At 42.5% G+C, this 24,584-nt stretch overlaps 1 protein-coding gene across 10 annotated transcripts in view; it reads right to left on the bottom strand.

The window, feature by feature from the left end:
* The window catches only part of tnk2b (tyrosine kinase, non-receptor, 2b), a 239,002-nt gene that overhangs the window by 52,644 nt on the left and 161,774 nt on the right, over window positions 1–24,584 (bottom strand). For 9 of the 10 annotated variants that reach the window (XM_078206643.1, XM_078206669.1, XM_078206654.1 and 6 more), the window contains 5 exons: window positions 23,370–23,547; window positions 17,357–17,427; window positions 5,347–5,559; window positions 3,503–3,655; window positions 2,544–2,821 (listed from right to left, as the gene is read on the bottom strand). In XM_078206643.1, the coding sequence (XP_078062769.1) occupies window positions 2,544–2,821; window positions 3,503–3,655; window positions 5,347–5,559; window positions 17,357–17,427; window positions 23,370–23,547 (893 nt within the window). The remainder of the gene's footprint in view (window positions 1–2,543; window positions 2,822–3,502; window positions 3,656–5,346; window positions 5,560–17,356; window positions 17,428–23,369; window positions 23,548–24,584) is intronic. The other variant, XM_078206646.1, reaches the window with a different exon arrangement.

Below are 24,584 nucleotides of genomic sequence, written 5' to 3'. Positions count from 1 at the left end.
TCCTCGCTTGCAGCAGCGGCAGGGTGTGAACCGCCAGAAAATTCTGGCCATGATCTTCCAGGGTCGTGGCCCATGGAGTTTTCTCTTGGCACAGTGGTTACACTGTTGCCTCACAGCGCCAGGGGCCCGGGTTCGATTCCCAGCTTGGGTCACTGTCTGTGTGGAGTTTGCACATTCTCCCCATGTCTGCGTGGGTTTCCTCCAGGTGCTCCAGTTTCCTCCCACAGTCTAAAGATGTGCGGGTTAGATGCATTGGCCATGCTAAATTGCCCCTTAGTGTCCCGGGATGCATAGGTTAGAGGGATTAGCAGGGTAAATATGTGGGGTTACGGGGATAGGGCCTGGGTGGGATTGTCAGTGCAGACTTGATGGGCCGAATGGCCTCCTTCTGCAGTAGGGATTTTATGATTCTATGATATCTCGAAAACAAAAAGTGGATACTGATATCATCTGATTAGATGTCTTTGCCACTTCTACCCTTTTCCCAACATAGCAGGTTAAACCTCCTCTAAGGTTCCCCATACCCTAACCCTGAACTCATATAATTCTCTAGTTTCCCTTCTTTCTTCCCTCATGCCTTCTCTGAGGTCACCTGGCTCATGAGACCCACCTCTTGCTCCCAAGACCCAATGTGTACCAAAATCCCTTGCTCCCATGCTAACAGCTATTGGTAACAGTTCTTTCCCTCCAGGTATTCCCACCCTCTACTTCAATTTTGCAGGTCTGAATCCCTCTAATCAGCTTTATGCTCTGGCCACTGTAATGAAAACAGCTCTCGTCAGAGTCCAAAATGACATCCTAAGTGACTGTGACAAAGTTAACTATTTCTACTCATCCTTCTCAAATGGTCTTATAGCCTTTAATACAGTTGATCACAACAACCTACTCCAATGCCTCTCCACTGCTGTCCAATTGGGTGGGCTGCACTTGCTTGCTTCAATTCTCATGTATCTAATCATAGCCAGAGGAATCACTTGCAATGGCTTTGCTCCCCTCACCTACACCATTACCTCTGGTGTCCCCCAAAGATCTATCTGCAACCTCTCCTATTTCTCATCTACGTATTGCCCTTGGCGATATAATCCAGAATTACAACATCAGTTTCCATATGTACGCTGATAACTCAGCTCTACCTCACGACTACCTCCACTAATTCCTCCACTGTTGGCAAATTATCAGGCTGTTTCTCTGACGTCTCATGCTGGATGAGCAGAAATTTGCTCCAATTAAATATTGAGAAGGCCTTTGTGCCTTTGGTTGCCACTACAAACTGTTCTCTAGCCAATGATTCCATCCCTCTCACAGGCAACTGTCTGAGGCTGAACTGGACTGTTTGCAACATTAATGTCAAATCTGATCCCAAGATGAACTGCTAATCACATATCCAAAACATCATGGAAACCACCTATTTCCACCTCCGTAACATTGTTTGACCCCTCCACTGCCTCAACTCATCTGCTGCTGAAACCCTTATCCACACATTTGTTACCTCTACACTTGACTATTTGAAAGTATTCCTGGTTATCCTTCCATGTTCTACACTCTAAGCTTGAGGATAGCCACTGCTCTAATTCTATCCTCATGTGCATCCCAAGCATCAATAACTCCACCACTGTAGGGATGCCTTCAGTTGCCAATGCACTAAGCTTCGGAATTCTTTAAGTTTCCCCACCTCTGTACTTTCTGCCTAAAGAGCTCCTTATCCAACTGCTTAGACCAAACTTTTGGTCATCTGCCCAAATATCTCCTGTGGTTTGATGCAAAATTTTGTTTCACAATGCTGCTGTCAAGAGTCTTGTGACATTTTATTATTTTAAAGGGGCTACATAAAAAAATATACTGTTGATTTCGCTTAAAAGGAAGTGATAATTCATAGTGCTTTACTCCTATAAGAAAACATATGATATAACTAAATGCTTCTTCTGGAGCTCCAGTTCCTTGGCCCAGAGGCTACTTCCACTCAATCTGGTGCTGGACAGTCCTTTGCAGCTAAACCCAGGCTGGGCCACCAAGAGGTGGCTGAGACCGAGGAGGCAGCCCTGTGCTTGCAACATAGCGTGCATTCAGCCTGCTTGTCACACTGTCACTCTGAGATCACCCTGTCTGACAAGTAGAAGCTACTCAGGCCCAGGCCTAAGAGCTTGGCATTAAAGCAAGTGACAGATATCCAGGGGGGCCCAAGGAGGCTGCACACCAGCCCATTGGAACAAACCTGCCCACTCAGGTCAGTAGAAAAGTCCACGGAACCATCACACCAACAGCATCTCAGGGCAGGTTAAATATTTCTGGCTGGCTCAAGTTACCACAAATAACAAGGTCAACAATTTAATTAAAAAGTGGTAAATTAAAACAAGTTCCACAAGTTACTATCAATTTTATCATAATGGGAAATGTCTTTCTTCAACTAGATTCAACAAAGCTGCTGATGTTTAATACAAGTTCTTCCATGATTTGTGGAAGAACGACACTTTTCTGAATGTTTCTGAACTGTGCAGTTCTACATGGGTGATATAATTTCAATGCAAGTAACCTCCCACACGTACCAGGCAAAGGGGACTTTGCGATGTTCCTGCATGACGTAGTGGTCATCATTCTGTGGAAGAGCTCTCATGAGTCCAAAATCTCCAATTTTCACTAACTCATTCGAGGCCAGCAAGATATTCCTGGCCGCCAGGTCCCGGTGAATGAAGCGCTTGGACTCAAGGTAAGCCATGCCATTTGCAATCTGTATTGCATACTGGCACAACGTTGAGATGAGAAAGTAACCTTGGTTTTTTCGCAAACGATCCAGTAAAGAACCAAGTGGAGCCAGTTCAGTAACCTGAAAAAAGCAAATGAATATTGTTAAAGGAGTCTGAAAATAGTAATAAAAAGCAAGTGATAGAGCTCTGCCAATGTTCCACTTAACTAGGATGCTCAGAAGGGAGATGGGTGATGCGGTGCCATTTCACTTAGAAATCTAGCTTAAATTCAGACTGGATGAAAGTTACTGCAGTTTTTTCATTCTGAAAGAGAACCGGAGTGCTTGGGAATGAGAGAGAAGCTGCCTGGTAGAACCTTGTGACCTATGTACCATGCATTTTATTCTATTCCTAACAGTGAGGATCAACATTCCCATCTTATACTGACTATCAGATGAAAAAATTTGGCCAGGCCCATTCAGTTTTCAATGGGCATGAATCCAAAACTGCTTCAAATTAAATGCAACAGGTATTTGGCAGCTTCACACAGAAAGACCATAAATGTTGGAAATGGAAACATCATACTGCTGAATTTGCAGTTAAGATTCAGAAGTGAGAGCACAAACTGCAGCTGCTTTGTGCTGTTACAAATCTCGGACTGATGCTGTCAATGGGCAACTACAAGCATTTTCCAGCAGCAGCAGCACCCAACACTTTCAGCAACAGCTTTATAAAATCCTGGAGCGAAGAGGATGAGAGGCAGAAACGGGGACAAAACAATTCATGCTGTTTTTCTGTAACTTCTCTGAAATTCTGCTCACCATTTTCATGGGGTGGGTCAGTACGACACCATACAAACGGATAAGGTTGAGATGGTCGAGAGAATGCATGGCATTGACTTCTCGTATAAAATCATCCAGCGCATCAGGTTGGTTTAATACATCGGTTTTCAAGCACTTCACAGCCACATTCATCTGGTAAAATGTAAGTTAAGAGTTAACTTCAAGTTTCATTTACCTTTGTGAACTGCAATCCAGATATGCCTACAGCCCCTATTATGTAGGATTATATAGAAATTTCGACACAAACAGGCCATTCCACCTAATCAGTGCACGCAGGTGTTCTGCTCCACTCGAGCCTCCTCACAGATTTTCTCATCTAAATCGACTAATGTATTCATTCTTGCTCATATGCTTGTCCAGTTTCCCCTTCAAAGCATCTACAATATGCATACGAACTAGAAGTAGGACATTCAGCCTCTCGAACCTGCTCTGCCATTCAATAAGATCATGGCTGATCTGTTTGTGTTTCTAATTCTACATTCTTATCATTCTTACCCCCAATAATCTCCGATTCCCTTGCCTAACAAGAAGCTATCCACCTCTGCCTTAAAAATATTTAATGGCCCTGCCCCCACCACCACCCCGTAGGGATACGGGGATAGGACCTGGGTGGGATTGTTGTCGGTGCAGACTCGATGGGCCGAATGGCCTCTTTCTGCACTGTAGGGTTTCTATGGTTCTATGGCACTGAGGAAGTGAGCTTTGTAGAACATCACTCCCCACCTTCTGCCATGCTGAATAACTACACTTTATTCCCACTCTCTGCTTTCTGTCTTGAAGCAGTCAGCAATTACTAGTATTAATATGAATGTTGTTCCTGCAGAAAATCTTCTGGGATAACAGAATACCAACACTAAAGGCAAAGGCATTCAGTTCTATATTACAACTCAGTGTTTATAACATTCCTAAAGCAGATTAACAATGCTATTCACCCACTTCAATCCATTAGGCTAACTGGTGCCTGCTGACATTTATGATTCATATCAGCCACCTCCCACTCTATCTAACTTCATCAAACATCTCCTTTTCCTTTCTCCCTTGTGTTTATCATGCTTTCCTTTAAATTCGCCCATGCTTCATGCCTCAAATATTCCTTGTGGTAGCAAGTTCCAGTAAAGAAGTTTCTCCAAAGTTCACCATTAGATTTATCAGTGATTATGTCCAACAAGTTTTATAGTTTTATAACTATATCCATATAGTTATATTTGGATATCTTCTCCTTACCTACCCTTTGAAACTCTCTCATTAAGACCACTATCAGGTCACCCGATAGTCTCCTCTTTCCCCAACATGTTCATTCCTTCCTGACATGTACACCATCTCAATTCAGGTATCATGCTAGTAAATTTGGAATTTGATGAATAGGCTGCAACATCACTGCGGCAGTTTGGACGGGCAGTTGGTAGAAAGCAAACAAGGTTGCGAAGCTTCAGTAAGGGACATGACATGGTCATTCAATAGTCATGCTTCCAACAAAGTTGCAATGCCATTGCAATTCTTTACAGTAAAGTTGTAAATGGAAATGAAAGGTGCCATGACTGGGTAACAGGAGGAGGAGATAGGAGAGAAGGATGTAAAGGATAAAAAGAGGGAAAAAATGAGATAAAAGTAACATGCTCAGATGGGACAGCAGAATAAGCATGCAAGTGGACACAGAGGAAATTCAGATTGCATAGGCATGACAATATATAGAGACATCTTGGTCATTTAATAAAAGAATAGGAAGATTTGTCTCAACAGTGATACAACCACACAATCAGTGGGCTTTGTTTTAAATTTTAATCTAACTTTCAAGTGTCATCACCCTGTGAACCCGTACTTACTATATTTCCAGAAGGTGCCTGCCATTCGCCCCGCCTCACAACTCCAAAGGACCCATCACCTAGTTTCTCGTGAAGTGTTAGATCTTTCTCAGTGATCAGACATGTCAGTGTCTGGTTGCCTTCAGGCGGTGGTGGTGGAGGAGTTGGTAGTTTGCGAAATGTTGCTCCTGGCTGAGGTTGGAATTCAGATTCAGGACGTTTTCCACTAAACACCTGGAAACATACAAGCCACTGAGAACTGCCCAGTGTCCCCCTCATTCAAATTTACATCAATGTCCCCTCATTCAATTCAAACAAGTGTAGTAAAAGTGTCTCTACTGTGCCAACATGACATACCATTTCCCACATTAAGCATTTGTGTAATCAGATGGACACTTCAGTGCCTACAGGTGGTCTTGTGAAAACAATAATACATTTAACAATTACATTACATTTCCTCTGTCATTGGTGACAGTGGGATGATGCTAGTGAGATGTACTTCTAGAAATCACAATACTTCTGAAACTGCCGCAGTGATGTTGCAGTCCAAAGATGTGCGGGTTAGGTTGATTGGCCAGGTTAAAAATTGCCCCTTAGAGTCCTGGGATGCGTAGGTTAGAGGGATTAGCGGGTAAATATGTGGGGGTAGAGCCTGGGTGGGATTGTGGTCGGTGCAGACTCGATGGGCCGAATGGCCTCCTTCTGCACTGTAGGGTTTCTATGAATTCTATGAATTCTATGAAATTAACAGGAGAACCTGATGAATTTCAAATGTAAGGGAGTCTGAATTGAGAACAGAAGGAAGTTATTCACTCTCAAAGTCAGGGGGCTGCAGAATTCATTTTGAGTCAATGGCCAAGATAGAAACATTCAAGAGTAGATTGGAAGTTGGGCAAAGACAGAGATTTGGAGAGAATATGGTGGATAAATGCAATTCATGAAGATTAAAGGAAAGTACAGATTGGCTGGGCTGAATGGACTGTTTCCATGATGCATCTTCTATCTAGTATCAAAAAGTATATCGCTGCATAATAATATATAATGCAATACTCATATCTCCACTTTATGTGAACTGATTGCTACTACTACTTGCACTGCCGGAATCATAGAATCCCAGTATCCCTACAGTGCAGAAGGAGGCCATTTGGCCCATCAAGCCTGCACCGACAATAATCCCACCCAGGCCCTATCCCCATAACCCCATGCATTTACCCTGCTAATTCTTCTGACACTTAGCCAATCAACCTAACCCGCACATCTTTGGACTGTGGGAGGAAACTGGAGCACCCGGAGGAAATCCATGCAGACAAGGGAAGTACATGCAAACTCCCCACAGACAGTCACCCATGGCTGGAATTGAACCCAGGTCCCTGGCGCTGTGAGGCAGCAGTGCTAACCACTGTGCCACCGTGCTGCCCTAGCTTGATGGCTGTCATGGGGCAGATGTTAGAACCAGTAACGAAAGAGGTGATAGCTGGGCACAAAGAAAAACTTAAGATAATCAGGAAGAGTTAGCATGGTTTTGTGAAAGGAAAATCACGTTCCAATTTATTAGAGTTCTTGAAGGAGTAACGTACTGTGGATAAAGGGGAGCTGGCAGAGGTACTGTACTTGGGATTTCCAGAAGACATTTCATAAGGTGTCTTATCAAAAGCTTATTGTGGAAGGTAAAAGTCCATGGTGTTGTAATATATTAGCATGGGTACAAAGTTAGCTGGTGGAAAACATAAACGGGTCTTTATCTGATTGGTGGGATGTTATGAGCGGAGTTCCTCAGGTGCCTGCGCTGGGGCCTCAACATTTTACAATTTACTTTAATGACTTAGATGGCGGCAGAGGAGAGTGAAGGCATGGTAGCTAAATTTGCAGATGACACAAAGATAGTGAGAAAGTGTGTTCATAAGTTCTGAAGATACAGGAGCAAAACTAGGCCGTTTGGTCCATCGAGTCTGCTCCCCCATTCGATCATGGCTGATGTTGTGAAGACATAAAAGGTTTGCAAATGGATATAGATAGGTTGAGTGGGCAAAGCTCTGGCAGATGGAGTATAATGTAGGAAAATGAACTTTACTTAAGAGTATGACTTAAATGGAGAACACCTGCAGAAGTCAGAGTTGCAGAGGGATTGAGGCGTTCTAGCACACGAGTCACAAAAAGTCAATGTGCAGGAACAGCACATAATCAAGAAGGCTAATGGAATGTTATCCTTTAGTATGAGAGGAATTAAACATCATAGTAAGGGTGTTATGCTTCAGTTATACAGGGCATTGCTGAGACCACATTTCGAATGCCGTGTGCAGTTTTGGTCTAATACAAGAAAGGATGCAACTGAACATAGAACATAACAGCGCAGTACAGGCCCTTCGGCCCTCGATGTTGCGCCGACCAGTGGTACCAATCTAAAGCCCCTCTAATCTACACTATTCCAATATCATCCATATGTTTATCCAATAACCACTTGAACGCTCTCAACGTTGACGAGTCCACCACTGCTGCAGGCAGGGCATTCCATGCCCTTACTACTCTCTGAGTAAAGAACCTACCTCTAACATCTGTCCTATATCTCTCACCCCTCAATTTAAAGCTATGTCCCCTCGTGCTAGCCAACACCATCCGAGGAAAAAGGGTCTCACTATCCACCCTATCTAATCCTCTGATCATCTTGTATGCCTCTATTAAGTCACCTCTTAACCTTCTTCTCTCTAACGAAAACAACCTCAAGCCCCTCAGCCTTTCCTCATACGATTTTCCCACCATACCAGGCAACATCCTGGTAAATCTCCTCTGCACCCTTTCTAACACTTCCACATCTTTTCTATAATACGGCGACCAGAACTGTACGCAATACTCCAAATGCGGCCGCACCAGAGTTTTGGACAGTTGCAGCATGACCTCCTGGCTCCGAAACTCAATCCCTCTACCAATAAAAGCTAACACACCGTACGCCTTCTTAACAACCCTATCAACCTGGGTGCCAACTTTCAGGGATCTATGCACATGGACACCCAGATCCCTCTGTTCACCCACACTACCAAGTATCTTACATTAGCCCAGTACTCTGTGTTCCTGTTACTCCTTCCAAAGTGAATCACTTCACACTTTTCCGCATTAAACTCCATTTGCCACCTCTCAGCCCAGCTCTGCAGCTTATCTATGTCCCTCTGTAACCTGCCACTTCCCTCCGCACCCTCTACAACTCCACCGACTTTAGTGTCATTCGCAAATTTACTAATCCATCCTTCCACGCCCTCATCCAAGTCAATAATAAAAATGACAAACAGCAGTGGCCCCAAAACAGATCCTTGCGGTACACCACTAGGTGGGTGGGATTGTGGTCGGTGCAGTCTCGATGGGCCGAATGGCCTCTTTCTGTACTGTAGGGTTTCTATGATTTCTATGATTTCTAATGTCCTCAGATACTTAAGGAATCCATATCTAAATACAGCAAGACTGGGACAATACCCAGGTTTTGGCTGACAAGTGGCAAGTAATATTTGCGCTACATAAGTACCAGGCAATGATTACCACCAACAAGAGAGAATCGAACCATCGTCCTTGACATTCAATAGCATTACCATCACTGAAGCCATGAATATCAACTATCCTGGGGATTACCATTAACCAGAAACTGAACTGGAGCAGCAACATAAATATTGTTGCTACAAGAACAGGTCAGAGGTTGGGAAATTTGTGGAGAGTAACACAGCACTTGACTCCCAAGCCTGTCCACCATCCGCAATGCTCAAGTCAGCAGTGTGACGGAATACTCTCTGCTTGTCCGGGCACGTGCAGCGCCAATAACACTCAAGAACACTGACACCATCCACGATGAAGCAGCCTGCTTGATTCGCATCCCTTCTACAAACATTCATTCCCTCTACCACCAATGAACAGTGGCAGCAGTGTGTACCATCTACAAGATTCAGTGCAGAAACTCACCAACTCTCCTTGCACAGCACCTTTCAAAGAAATGGCCACTACCATCTAGAGGCAGCAGACACATGGGAACACCAGTGTCTGGAGGCTTTCTTCCAAGTCACTCACCATCCTGACCTGAAAATATATCACCACATTTGCTCACTGTGGCTGGGGCAAAATCCTGGAACTCCCTCCCTAACAGCACTGTGGGTGCACCTACAATGTAGGGACTGCAGTGGTCCAACAAGGCAGCTCACCACCACCTTCCCAAGGGAAATTAGAGATGGGCAACAAATGCTGGCCTAGCCGGCGACACCCACATCCTGTAAATCAGTTTAAAAAAAGAAATCAAGCTGGGGATCGATGCTGATTCAATGCGGAGAGCGTGCCAGAAGCAACACCAGCTATTCCTTGAAAGGAGGTATCAATCTGGTGCTGCTGCAATGTGCGTGTCAAACAGCAGAATCTGCATACAACAGAGCTAAACAATCTCACAAGCATCAAAAGAGATGAAAGCTCAGCAGTCCTGCCACATGCAGTTGTGAACAGTGGGCAATTAAGCAACTAACTGGAAGAGGAGGATCCACAAATATCCCCATTCTCAATGATGGGGAAGCAAAGAACATCAATGCAAAAGACAAGGTGAAACATTTGCAACCATCTTCATCCAGAAGTGCTGAGTGGATGATCCATCTCAACCTCCTCCTGAAATTTCCCAGCATCACAGATGCAAGTCTTCAGCCTACTCCACGTGATATCAAAAAATGGCAGAAGGTACAGGATACATTGAAGTCTATGGGCCATGCTAACATCTCAGCAATATTACTGAAGAATAGTGCTCCCGACCTAGCCACATCCTACCCAAGCTGTTCCAGTACAGGTACAATTCTGGCATCTATCCAGCAATGTGGAAAATTGCCCTGGGATGTTCTGGCCACAAAAGGAAGGACAAATCCAATTGGGCCAATTACCACCCCATCATTCTCCTCTTAATCATCAGCAAAGTGATGGAAGGTGTGGCAATGCTATCAAGTTGCACTTACACAGCAACAACCTGCTCATCAACCCTCAATTGTGGTTCCCCAGCGCCATCCAGCTCTAGACCTCAGAAGTGCCTTGGTCCACGGACAAAAGGGCTGAATTCCAGGAGTGAAGCATGACTAGGTTTGACATCAAGGCAGAATTTGATTGAGTGTGACATCCAGGAGCCCCGGCAAAACTGAAGTCAATGGGAATCACAGGAAAAACGCACCACCAGTTGAAGTCATACTTAACACAGAAGATGATAGTCTCAACCCCAGGACATCAAAGCAGGAGTTCCTCAAGGTACTGTCCAAAGCACAACCATCTTCAACTGCTGCATCAATAACATACCCTCCATTACAAGGTTAGAAATGGGGATGCTATCCAATGATTACAGAGTGTTCAGCACCATCTGCGATGACCCAGATATTGAAGTGGTCTGTGTCCACCTGCAGCAAGGCCTGGGCAACATTCAAGCTTGAGCTCACAAATAGCAAGTTATATTCATGCCACACAAATATTCAGTGGCATTACCATTACTGAATTCCCCCCAACATCAACATCCTAGTGGTTACCATTGACACCATTAACCAGAAACATAACTAGACCAGCCATGTAAATACTCTGGCTACAAAGGTGAGTCAGAGGCTGGATATTCTTTGCCGAATTACTCACCTCCTGACTCCCCCAAAGCCTGTCCACCATCTACGAGGCACAACTGAAGAATGTGATGGAATACTCTCCACTTGCTTAGATGATTATGGCTCCGATAACACTGGAGCAGCTCAACACCTTTCCACATGATTGGCAACCTATCCACCACCAATAGACGGTGGCATCAGTGCATAACATCTATAGGATGCACTCAGCAGCTCACCGAGACTTCTTCAACAGCACCTTCCAAACCCGTGACTCAACGATCAAAAAGGACAAGGACAGCAGACACATGGGAACACCACCGCACGCTAGTTCCCCTCAGCCACAGACCACGCTCATTTGAAAGTATATTGCTGTTCCGTCACTGTCACTGGGGCAAAATCCTGGAACTCCCTCCATAAAAACACTACAATATATGCACACTATAGGACTGCAGCAGTTCAAAACAGTGGCTCACCATCATCTTCTCAAGGGTAATTAGGGATAAGCAACAAATGCTGGCCATGCTAGCAAGGTTCATACCCATGGAAGAATTAAAAAAAGGAAAGAATGAGAATTAATTTTATTTGAAAAAATGCTTAATACTAAAACTCACCCTTTTTGACCATGGCTTTATTCTATCTAGAATTTTAGCTGTTGTTCAGCAATATTTTATCCTCACTCTCATATTGTATATTATGATTATTTAATTTCTATTGTAAACATCCTGCTGAGCAACTCATTGCAACCAAAAGATTTCGAAAAGAGTTCAAGGCCTCAAATGAAGCTGGTTGTTCTCTCAAAACAAGTAGTAAGTGAAAGGGTTACACTTCTGCTGTACTAAGGTTAAGCTGTCCATTAGCTAAGTATAACTACAGAAAGGAGGATCAAAAGACTTAGTCCTCTTCTAGCAAAAGGCGACTGGTTAAAAATAATGCTGTGAGCAGGAGGAACATTATTTAAACTCATTCCTTGCCAAGGAATTGCCTGTGGTTTGTGTTCATCCTGAATGATAAAAGCGGGTGTAGGTTTTGTCACTGAGAAGCTGTGATCTGTTGATTGATTGGTACCAGGACCTTGAGCCACTGATTACACTATCAGTCACTGCTGCCAAAAACGGCAATATACACATGTAATTTTAGAAGCTACTTAATCCTGGATTTCCTGTTTGTTTGTACTTCTGGCATAGGGAGAGAGGGAGCGAGAGACAGAGAGAGAGGGAGAGGTTTTAACTAAGAATCCACAGAAATTCTGGGCCAAGCAAAATACTATAAAAGAACAGTCACATATTTCATTACAGCCCAGCTTGTAACAGTAAATAAGTTAGTACAAAGCATAAACAACTCTTATAAGAAAATGAACTCCCTTTCCTTGAGATTCAAACCAGTTCACATTCTCCCCTGAAAGAAATCAAGTCTAGTGATCCACTGATTTGTTATGTTCAAATGAGGCAAAACATCTCAGAAATTGAGTGAAGCTCACAAGTCACCCATTACTGCAAATTCTAAGAGGCCAGATTTCACAGCCCAATTTGAGCCAGAACGGAGGAGTCACCGATTTTAACAAAGGCTGGCCTCCGAACTTGCCCCGCACATCTAAAGAGGCTTAAAGCTGTTAAGGGATTGATAAAAGCCTGACTCTGCAACCAGTTGGAATCGTCTGGTGGGGAGTGTGGGCATCAAGCAGCTGTCAGAATCAGACCAGCTGCGGGGAGGTCAGGGAGAAGAGAAAAATTTTAAAAAGTTTTAAAGGGCTTAACCTTTGAAATTCATGTTGCACCAGTCCATGCCAGGACAAGAGGGGAGACAAAATTAAGAATTTAGCAGATCAAGGGTCATCACCCTCATGGCATCAAGTGGGCATTGAAGCAGTGGGCAAGACTTTATTGACTCCACTTGAGCACCAGAAAGGGTGCAGCTGGGAATAGGTACAGTGCCCACAGAAATCAAGGCCATTGGAGATGAGGAGAAGCAGCCTGCACAGAAAAGTGCAGAGCAACAGGTATAAGGAGAGCAGGAGAAGGTCAAGGGCATGGAGGTAACACTACCCCAATCACAGATTCTTAATCAGCACTGAAACTACCTGGACAAGACTGAGAACCAGTGCCAAAGGAAACTGCAACTCTCTAGGCAGACGGTCACAGACATCTGTGCCCTTGCCAGCTCCAGACCTCTGAGAATTTCAGGTGATTGCACACCCGGGTGACAGATGCCCCTTCATTGAGGCTGAACATCAAGTAATAGGGCATTGGTGGCTCAGAGAACACGGAGTCTGATGTATGGACTGGTCAGATGGTGCTCTGAAACACCTCCTGTGCTCTCCATAACCTGGTCCTCCAGGGATGTGTGGACAACTCATTAGAGGGGAGCAAGAGTCTGAAGTAAGAAAGGGAGATTTGGAGGCAGAGGTAGATGATGCTGAACAGATAAATGCCCCTGCTGAAGACGAGGTGGTCTCCTGCCTCCCTGAGGGAAAAGGACCTCTTTCCCTCACAGGTGTCCAGCCTCCTGTTTCCCGGTGATATCTCGATTCCTTTAAAGTGCAGTGGCAGGCTTGGCACAGACTCAGGACAACTAGCAGCCTCAGTGATGATTGCCTTGGGGATGGTAAACGCACTTTCATTCTTGTCCCCACTAGCTTTATTTGGAAGGGAAATCCATCTCCATTTCAATTAAGGGCTTGCCTCTGCAAAAATCTGGACTTCAGCTCGTTTCCCATTGGATGCGGGTTTGAGACACAAACATACTTGGTCTCTGTTACCCACTTCCATGGCGAAAATCTGGCCCAAGATGTCTGCATTCATAGATATAGTGTGATGATTAAAAAGTTAGAATTTTTTTGCAATCCCCATCCCATTCCAAATTCCAGCAGTAAAGGAGAAGCCTCTCAAAGGAAAATTGGCAATTAACAACTAAATCTTCTCTGCATCCTATTTTTGTTGCATTCTATTTTTGTCAAGCTAACACTAGTAAATCCAAGCCTACTGATCCCAGTTGGGTAACTCGCATTTTGCAGCTGCCCAGCATCCAGTCATGCGATGAAGCCACGGGCCTCCAGAGAGTTCAGCAGTATGACATCTCTGAAGTGGGTGCAACTCATTTACAAGAAGTGATCCTCACTCTTTGGGAGCTGCTGTTCTTTTAGAACTGATGGGAAGCTTTAAGAATGGGCAATCTCTTTTGACTGTCTGAAAACCACATAATTGATCAGCTGGCAAATCAATGTTCTACATTATTATCCGACTCCATAAAAGGAGTTAAAATAATGGCTTGTGACCCGATTAAGGTTCTGATCACCCATATCTTCTTGTTAAAGTTGCAAATCATGCAAAGTAAAATTCCCAATGACAATAAGGAGCTTTGTGAATCACTGCCAATGTAGTTCAGTTGCCAAGAGAACGATACTTTAATCTCAGAAAGTGATTTTAAAAAAATTGTTTGGAAAGAAGTAACACCGTGCTTGCAAAGAAATAATTTTAGACACTGAATTGGGAACTCGATATACAGACATGGGAGTTCTGCCACTTATGCGCTGGTACTTCCAATTCAAATCAGCTTTGCATTGTTAGTTGTTACAAGGCCGTCTGAAAGCACTGTTGCTATGGCAATGAAACCTTCCCTTCTCAAAGGAACCCTCAGAAAGGACTACGAAAATCACTGACGCTTATTTCAATTAAAACTTGATTGTTATGGTACCAGGTTAGTCAACCAGGATAACCTAATCAATGCCTTGTTTATATTATCAAGGAAATTCTGGAGTAGTTCCAACACTCAAACATGAACTTGGAACCAGATAGGATAGTCCCGTACCATTTGACTGCTTGATCATCTCCTATTACATCCCCCAAGATATGTTTCAGATTGTGAACATCTCACTAGCAAACATCCATCCTGTGATGCTGCTTTTTCCATCAAGGATATTCATGAAGCAATAATTAAATGAACACATATCTTGGAGTATTGAGAGAATAGAGATTAGTTAATAGGAAGGTATGAAGCTTCAGAGGGACCTACAATTCAATTGTAACAGATACAGGTATTATTGGATAACTTAAGCTGCATTGAGATGCTCCTGTTGATAGCCTGTTGCATACTGCTGTGATAGAAGTAGTCCCTAATTCATAATGATTCAGCTCAGTCTGCAAGCCATGTTGCTTCTTTTGTCCATTCCTGTGACCTTTTTCATTCATTTGCAAAGATATACTGAGCTCGATGCTGGCTAGGGAAAGTTTTGATGAGTCCCAGATAATAATCAGTTTTATCTTCCTCACCAGTTTTCTTCCTTCCTCTCTCAAATTACAACAACTTAGAATTGGAATCTGTAGAATCCCTACAATGTTGGAGGCCATTCGACCCATTGAGTCTTCACTGACTTTCTGAAAGAGCATTTTACCCAGGCCCACCCTCGTCCAATCCCTGTAACCCCTTGCATTTACCATGGCTAATCCACCTAACTTGCACATCTTTGGATTGTGGGAGGAAACCGGAGCACCTGGAGGAAACTCCAAACTCCAAAAACATGCAAACTCCAAAAACAGTCATCCAAGCAGGAAACGAACCCGAGTCCCTGGCTCTGGAGGCAGCAGTGCTAACCACTTTGCCATTGTGCAGCCCTTATTGAAGCACCTTTAAAGTAATAAAATGTCTCAAGATATTTTGCAGGAATGTCACAAAGCAAATTCTGACACTAAGCCACATAGTAATATTAGAGTAAATGGCCAAACAAGGTAGGTTTAAGAAGCATCTTGAGGAAAGAGAGATAGTGTCAGAGATTTAGGGAGAGGATTCCAGAACATAGCACTTAGGCAGCTGACACAGCTACCAATAATGGAGTGATTAAAATCAAGGATGTTCAAGAAGCGAGAATTAAATGGTCACATATCTTGGAGCATTGTGAGAATAGAGAGTACAGTAATAGGAAGAAGTGAAGCCCATAGAAAGATCTGAAAACAAGGATGAGAATTTTAATATCAAGGCACTGTTTGACCGCGAGTCAGTATAAGTCAGTGAATAAATGATTGCTGAACAGGACTTAGTACAAAAAGGACAGCAAGCAGTGTTTGGGATGACCTCAAGCTTCCCAAGGGGTGAATGTGGAAGATTGGCCAGGAATGTTTGGGAACATTCCAGTCTGGAGTAACTAAGTCATGGATGGTGCTTACAACAGTAGATAAGCTGAATCGGGGTGGAATCATGTGATATGACAGAGATAGAAAAGGTGGTTTTAGTGGTGGTGTAGGTACCTGATCAGAAGCTTACCTCAGGGTCAAATATGACACCAAGGTGGCGACAGGGTGGTTCAGCTTCAGTCAGTTATCAGAGACAGTGATGGAATTGGGGAACAATGTTTCTTGGGCAGACTAAATACATTGTTTTCAGTTTTCCCAATATTTAATTAGGCAAAATTTGCAGACCAAAGATATTTTTCGAACTTCCCAAATATTTCATTGGAGGAAATTTCTGCTTAACCATCTAGCAACAGTGGAGGAGTTGAGTGTAGAGGTAGAACTGGGTGTCATCAGCGTACATATGCAAACCAATGGTTAACGGGGTAGCATGTAGATAAGAAAAAGGAGGGGGCCAAGAATATATCCTTGGGAGATGTCAAGTGCAATGGCGTGGGAGCATGAAGTAATTGTACCTGATTCTTCAGCTAGGACTGAGCAGGTGAGACTGAAACCAGGCCATTGGTGTTTTACCTGATTGACAATGGAAAGACATTAGAGGAGAAGGGCATGCTCAACCATGTCAAAGGCTCTCTGCAGGTTGAGAAGGTACAAAAAGGATAGTTTACCATTGTCATATCCCCCTCTAAAGGGATACGTTTCTGTGGCCACTGGTTGCCCTCTGTACCATAGCTACAGCTTTTATTCATAAGTGAGTCTTGACTGCAAGTGTTAGCAGATACCGTTACTCTTCTCAAAAATGAAACAAATTCCTGATGGACAGCAACCTTAAGCTTTCCCCCCTCACCCATTCCATTTTTTTGCTCTCATATTTAGATTTCCACGCTGTATGGAGACTTGGGGCAGGCGATGAAAATACCCATCAATATTTCCATCATAACTCTAATTTCTTCAACCAGTTACTAGGCATTGACAATTGTAAGAGGCAAGAAACAGGCAATGGCAAGATGTGCAGGGATGTTTGGGATTTGGAAGTGAAGGTCACTCGCCTTTTAATGGTTAGGGAGATCCTGAATTTTAAGTTGTTTGACATCTAAGGTATGATGTAACTTTTGAGTGCGTGTGCAATGAAAAATGAGAGTTCTTTAATAATATAAAACTATGCAGACTTAGCAAAATTAGCACCCAACTCTGACATTTTCCCATATAAAGCACAGCAAAAGACAGCTTGCAGAGATAACTGTGTGTCTTTTCAGAAATGAGGGACAGAATTCAAAATTTCTTTCAAAGCAGATGCAATAATAACATACACAAGAGTTACATGTGTACCTTGCTCATCCAGGATTTACGCTTGCACATTGCTCTCCTTCGTTTTACAGCTTCCCATAACCTCCTCTGGCCTGTGAACAGACAATGGATTGTGTTATTCTCTAAGGAACAGTTCCACATATAGTACAAAATGCTAAATGGTGACAGAAACACAGATTTAAGACTACATCTGGTTAGATGCAATAATGATAAGTTTTCTATCTTTTCACATAATTTAGGTCAGTAACCAACTGGCTACTGAAAATCAAGTACTCCTTTTAAACATTTCCTCACATACCTTCCCCTTCCACTACATTGACAAATACTGAGCATTTCTTCAGTAGTAAAATAGAAGTCCTAAAAAATAACATACATTAACAGAAGTCACAGGAAAATATGATTCATCAGACAGTATGGAATAAACAAGACCAAATTTGCACTGGGGCACTAAACACGTTATGGCATCCTGACTTAAATATATAAATGAAGTTCTCGCTTGCGTTATTATCCCTGTACAGACCAATAACTTTTTAAAAAGATAATTGAATTCTCGGTGACCATCTTAAAGGAATTGCACAACAAGATTTCAAGTTTAAACACGTGGACTGTACCAAACAAATTAAAAGCAACTTCAACTAAACATTACCTAGTGGGGAACTTGTGCCAAAACTACAGAAACAATAACCCTTATTAATATCTTGACCCAACTGATAGCCCCACACTGCAGGTATATACTTTACAGTGTGCTTGCCGCAGGATTGTAGTCTTATAGCAAACAGTCCACACCTTCCAAAAGTTCGCATCTTCCCGTTTCACTGAGTCACAATGTCAAGTGCTCATCAAAAGGCATTTCCCTCAATTTTCAGAGAATTTCTAAACTGTCTACCAGCAGTAAGGTCCACTCTGGTATTTTCTCCACCTGCCCTCGCCAGGGCAAATATTCCAGAGACTTAGAATGTCACTTCAACCAGAAACTGCTTTTACTCCAGCATTCTGACTGGTAGGTGCCAGAGGACCCGCAGTCTTTTCCATTCTGCTGGCCACACTAACTGCAGCCCTGTGTCTCTGGGAGAATCTCTCTCTCTTTCAAAAATAAACATGGAGATCAGAAGTCTGTTCATAGTCAGACCAGCTGAGCTCAGCATTGTGTTTTGTGGCAGTGGGAGGTGGTGTGCTGCTCACTGGCATTGGGATCTTATGATCCTGTTGTCAACGGGGTTTCCCGCTGAACGCACCCCTCACTGCCGGGAAACCTGCAATGGGGATATGCCATTGGCGTAAAATCCCGCCAGCGTAAACAGCAGCAAGAATTCTGCACTCATCTTTTGTTTTCATGTGTGAGTATTTTACATGCTGCTCCCAGTCAGTCTCAACCTGGGCCCCCTTGTCCCCATTGGAACCTAGCCATACAGGTTTGTTGTCACAAAGCTCATAGGTCACATGACTCTCTTTATTCCTCTATTTTACATTAAATTACAAATAATCACCTCAAAATTTTGCATTTGTAACACTTACTTTAAGTTGGATCTATTTCAAGACACCCATCTCTAAACTGTGGCAGGAGATGGTAAGTTTGGTGATTTTCTCCTCGCTTACCAATCCATATTAGCATCTCCATTTTAGATCTTTGTCTACATTATAACAATAAGCACTTCAAAAATAATTTATTCATTGTGATGCACTTCTGGATGTCTTGAAGTTGTGAAAGGCACCATAAGTAGAATCAGAAGCATGCTGTTTCTAATTAGAAGAGCATCAGGTTCTCCAAAGTTAATTGGATAAAATGCCAAACACACTCGTACTTAAAGTTGCAGGTTAATAATTCATAAAAAGGCCATACCAGACTGAGAGACATTTTGTATGAAGTCCTGTTGAACAAATTTTTGCTATTTAAATTACACATTGTGGCAAGAACAATCTTCACATGGAAAAACAACTCCCAGTCAGGGCCTCCTAAAACATGTCAGGAAATTGCAATTCCCAACCCCACAGGGCCTGTGCAAAAAAATCAGATTACACCTGACCTGCACACTACCTAATTGAACCGGAACTCCCACATTTTGGGGTGCAGGTCATGTAAATACTCCACTGACACAAGGAGGTCCCTTGAAGGCCAGCTTTTGAGTGAGGAAACTATCATTCCTGGAAGCCTCAGATGATCACAGTATTGTTGATGGTCGACTCCAACAGACTGCTATTCAAAAACAGTCAGAGGGTCTCCAGCCTCATTGCTTATTCTACCACCCATGAAAAAAAGGAAGGTATTGATCTTTTTGCTCCTTTAGATATTTACGGGCTGTCCCTTGTTAAGAAGCTGGCACATTAACAACATTTAAGAGGCATCTGGATGGATACATGTATAGGGAGGGAATAGACCAAATAAGGCAGAAGGTTCCTTTTAGTTTAGTTAGGGCATCATGAGGGCTTGGAGAGCCTAAGGGCCTGTTCCTGTGCTGTATTTTTCTTTGTTCTTGTTCTTAAAATGTTTGGCTCAGACAAATATGGGTCCATTACAGGCAGAGTTAGGAGAACCTATGGGGGATAATGGGGGTAGAGAACAGCAGAGAAGTTAAATGATCACTTTGTGTTTGTCTTCACTGAGGGAGATACAGGACTCTCCCAGAATTCAGGATCCAAGGGACTAGGTAGAATGAGGAATTGAAGGAAATTAATATTACTAAGAATGTTGTATTGAAGAAATTAATGGGACTGATAAGTCCCTGGGACCAGATATGCTACATCCTAGAATGTTGAAAGTAGCAGCTCTGGCAATAGTGGATACATTGATGATCATCTTCCAAAATTGTATAGATTTTGGAACTGTTCATACAGATTAGAAGGTAGCAAATGTCACCTTATTATTTAAGAAGGGTCGGCGAGAGAAAACAGGGCACTACAGACCTGTTAACCTTGCATCAGTAGTAAGGAAAATGCCTGAATCTATTATAAAGGACAGGGTAATAATGGTCTGATTGGACATAGTCAGCATGGATTTATGAATGGGAAATCATGTTTGATGAACCTGTTGGGAGTTTTTTTTGAGAATGTTACTAACCAAATTGATAAAGGGGATAAAGGGATGGATATAGTGTACTTGGGATATTCAGAAGGCCAGAAGGTAAAAGTCCAACACAAGAGGAGCACATGGAATAGGAGGCAATATATTGGCATGGATCAACGATTGGTTCACAGACAGGAAACAGAGAATAGGAATAAATGGGTCATTTTTATACTGACAGGCAATGACGAGTGGGATACCTCAAGGATCAGTATTTGGGACCCCAGTTGCTCACAATAAAAATCACTGATTTGGATGTGGAGACCAAACGTAATATTCCCAAGTTCGCGGATGACACAAAACGGGGTGGGAATATGTGTTGGGAGGAAGATGCAAAGTGGCTTCAAGGGGATTTGAACAGGCTTAGTATCAGGTGGAAAAATGTGAAGAATGTGAGATAGGAGGAATAGATGTGCACAGCATTCTTTAAATGGTAAGAGAGAAGAAAGTGTAGATATACAGAGACCTGGGTGCCCTCGTCAATAGGTCACTGAAAGCTAACATGCAGATGCAGCAAGCAATTAGAAAGGCTAATGATATATTAGCATTAATTACAAAAGAATTTGAATTCAGGAGAATCAAAGTCTTGCTTCAATTGTGCAGAACCTCGGTTAAACTGCACCTTCAGTACTGTGAGCAGTTTGGGTCCTCTCACTTTTAGGAAGAATATTATTGCCATAGAGGGAGTGGAATGACAGTTGATCAGCCTTGTTTCTGGAATGATTGCACTATCCTATGAAAAGGGATTGGGGGAACTAGGTCTGTATTCTCTAGAGTTTTGAATAATAAGGGGTGATCTAATTGAAAGCTAATTAAAACGATAGACAGGGTAAATACAGCTAACGTTTCTCCTGGCTGGAGAGTCTAGAACCACAGGGCAAAATTTCAAAACAAGGGGGAAAGCCACTTTGGGCCGAGATGAGGAGGATTCCTTTTCACTCAGAGGGTTGTGAATCTTTGGAAATCTCTACCCCAGAGGGCTGTGGGAGCTCAATCATGAAGTATGTTTAAAGCAGAGATTCTAAGTATAAATGGCATAAAGGTATATGGGGATAATGTTGGAAAAAGACATTGAAGTAGATAATCAGCCATGATCATACTGAATGGCGGAGCAGACTTGATGGGCTGAATGGCCCACTCTTGTTGCTGTGTTCCGATGCTATTGGTCTCTAACCTATTACCCCCCAATGTCCCTGGGATCTGGCTGAGGATCGTAATACCCTTCATAGATTCAAGTTAAATAAAATTGGAATTTGACTATAAGGATTACCAAATCTTTTCAGAGCATATTTCTCACTATTGAGTGAGCAGTCTTTCATGGATTTTCATATATTTTTATACCTGGACAATCAGTTCATTCTTGGAGCTTGTTTCTCTAGCCAGAGCTAAACACTACACAGTAATCCCTAGTACTTAGACCATCAAATATCTGTGAAGCTGCAGCTTTTTAATAATCTACGATTGAAGAAAAACATTATTCACAGAATGCTGATAAACAGGTGTTGTCACATCATCTAGTTTCCAAGGGACTGTATCGGCCATGGCCAAATAAAAGTTAACATATTGTGCAAACCCCACAAGTCCTGACTGACTCCAGATCTGGCAGTCAATCTAACTTTGCTTGGCGTCAACTAATCTCCAGGTGTTCATTCTGAAGAAAATATTTGTTTAAAATCCTAGCTATTTTAAAACAAGTAAATGAAATGTAATAGCATGTTTGATTATAAGATAACCTGATAGATAGCTGGGTTGCAACTGGACCAACCAAAAGTCAGTCATCTCTGCCACCTTTCTGAGTGAATATTCAACAACAACAATTTGCATTTGTGCAATGTCCAAAGTTATAGAAAAATCTAAGGGCACTTCACTATCAAACAAAACGTGACACTAAGCCACTTATTGGGACAGATGATGTAATAACTCAGGAAATCGGACTGGAAAGGAACATCATGTATTTACAGATGTAAAGTAAAGCCAAAATCAAGCTAGTCTCCGCGTGAGACTAGTGTGTATCTGCAGGTCCAGTCCTAGGCTTGCCTTATGAGTTCTAGCTGGGCAGGCCATTACCTGTATCAGGGGAACTCATAGTCAATGAACCCCACAGAGAGATCAATTGTAGATTCCCAATGGGCCTCATGGGGGTTATCACAGATGACCAAGTTATTGGTCAAAGAGGCGGGTTTAAAAGCACACCTTAAAAGGGGAAAGAGGAACAGGGAAGCAGAGAGGCTTAGGGAGAGAATTCCAGAGCTTAGAGCAGAGATAGCTGAAGGCCACTAATGCTAGAGTATGTGAATGCAGGAGAGGTCAGAATTTGAAGAAAGCAGAGCTCTTGGAAGGTTGTAGGAGATTAGAGAGATGGGGATGGGTGAGGACAGGTAAGGATTTAAAACAAGGATGAGAATTTTACACTTGCGGCTTTGCAAAACTGGGACTAAACATAGATCAGCAAGCATGGAATTGATGGGTGAAGAGGACTTGGAGTTAAGATATGAGAAGCAGAATTTTGGATGCTTTCGACTTAATACTTAATAGATGGTGGAAGGAGAGAGGTCAGCTGGGAGAACATTGGAGGTAACAAATACACAGGTAAGAATTTCAGCAGCAGATGAGCTGCAGCATGGGCACCGACAGGGAATGTTACTGAGGCGGGGGGGAAGTAGGCAGTCTTGGGAGTAGATTGGATATCTGGTCCGAAGCTATTCTCATGGCCAAATAGGTATCTTGTGCCACCTTATTCTATCTTTTGTTAAGTTTGAATGCACAATGTTGTAATGACAATGACTATCCAGTTGCATCAAGAAATATATATATATATATATATATATATATCAATCATTCCCCGATATATCTGTAATACAACAGTCACTACTTTTTTATATTTGAACACTTGTATGTGGCCTTGTGGGATTGTTTTTGTGTTATAAATCCTACATAGAAAGGAACATAAAAAATACTGCAAAGAATAGAACTTACCAGGACGGCCCATTCCAATTTTCTCAAGGTCCTCATTTTTCACATAGTCAAAGTGAGAGAGCCGGGTAACATTGAGGTCATCGCGGATGCGTAGGAAATACTGTTGCAACTGTACCTCAGTGAGAAGTTCAAGAAGCCACTCTGTTCCCTCATCTGACTGCATGCTCCCACTGAGCTTCTAGAAGAGAAAGAAGCACACAACTGCATTAAAACCTAACTGATGGATAGTGAGAAACACTGGAAAATACAGAAGATGCACCAAAACTAAATGCCAGAGAATTGCAAGAAATGTTTACAAAATCAAAATATCAGATTTGCCAAACATGTATTCGACATAGGAGTGTGGTTTGAATTCTGCAAGATGTATTCCCATGAAGAATACTGTACCTCCTCTATTACTTCATTTAATTTAAATTTAGAATTATTGTACTTTTTCAGGTGCAGAGCACTAGTGAGGGGAATAGAACCATTTTATGTTTCTAGTACCCATTGCCAATTGGATAGATGCAAAATAAAGCTCCTGTTATAACTGGGAGCAATTGATACCAGTGTGACATTTTCATTCCCAATTCATTGTCCAAGAAAAATTACTATAAGCTTCAAGTAATGGACAGTTTTGTGCAGTCAATTTGCTCAGTAAAATTGACTTAAAACTGCCCAAAATCATGTCACAGTGGACTTTTAAAGTTTGCAGAGAAAGGTGACTATCATCTGACCCATTCAACTCAGCTGATTTAAACCCAAGTTTAGTGTCTCTGCACATTGTGCCATGAGGTACCTCAAATCTTACTGTTTATTTTGAGGCACTGTTAAATACTCTCTACATTTAATACATTTTACTCACTCCTTTGCTGCTTGTACACAAGCTATGACTCCAGTAAGAGTCTTGCTCTCTAAATTTGGAGATCATTGCAGTGTGGGATTAACACTGTCTTTTTGCTACACCATGCAATGGGTAACCACATGCTGTTTTACAAATTTGTCAGTTTTCCACTGATTTTCATCCTTCAAGTTAGTGCATCTGATGACATGGCTCTACTGAACTAGAGGTCTTCCAGCAGTTTGGTTAAGTGTCCATTTCTTGTGTGAACCTATAAGTAAGCATTGAATGGAGGAGTTCATCACAGCTCCACCCAATCTTGCCAAAACCAAACATCTGGACTCCTAACAGGAGTCTCTGCAAAGCAAGACAGCGCTGGAAACTAGTGATTTGTT

Source organism: Mustelus asterias, chromosome 3 (genome assembly GCF_964213995.1).
Source record: "Mustelus asterias chromosome 3, sMusAst1.hap1.1, whole genome shotgun sequence".
Taxonomy (NCBI): Eukaryota; Metazoa; Chordata; class Chondrichthyes; order Carcharhiniformes; family Triakidae; genus Mustelus; species Mustelus asterias.
Note: the sequence above shows the minus strand (reverse complement) of the source record. Positions and strands in the feature narration are given on the sequence as shown.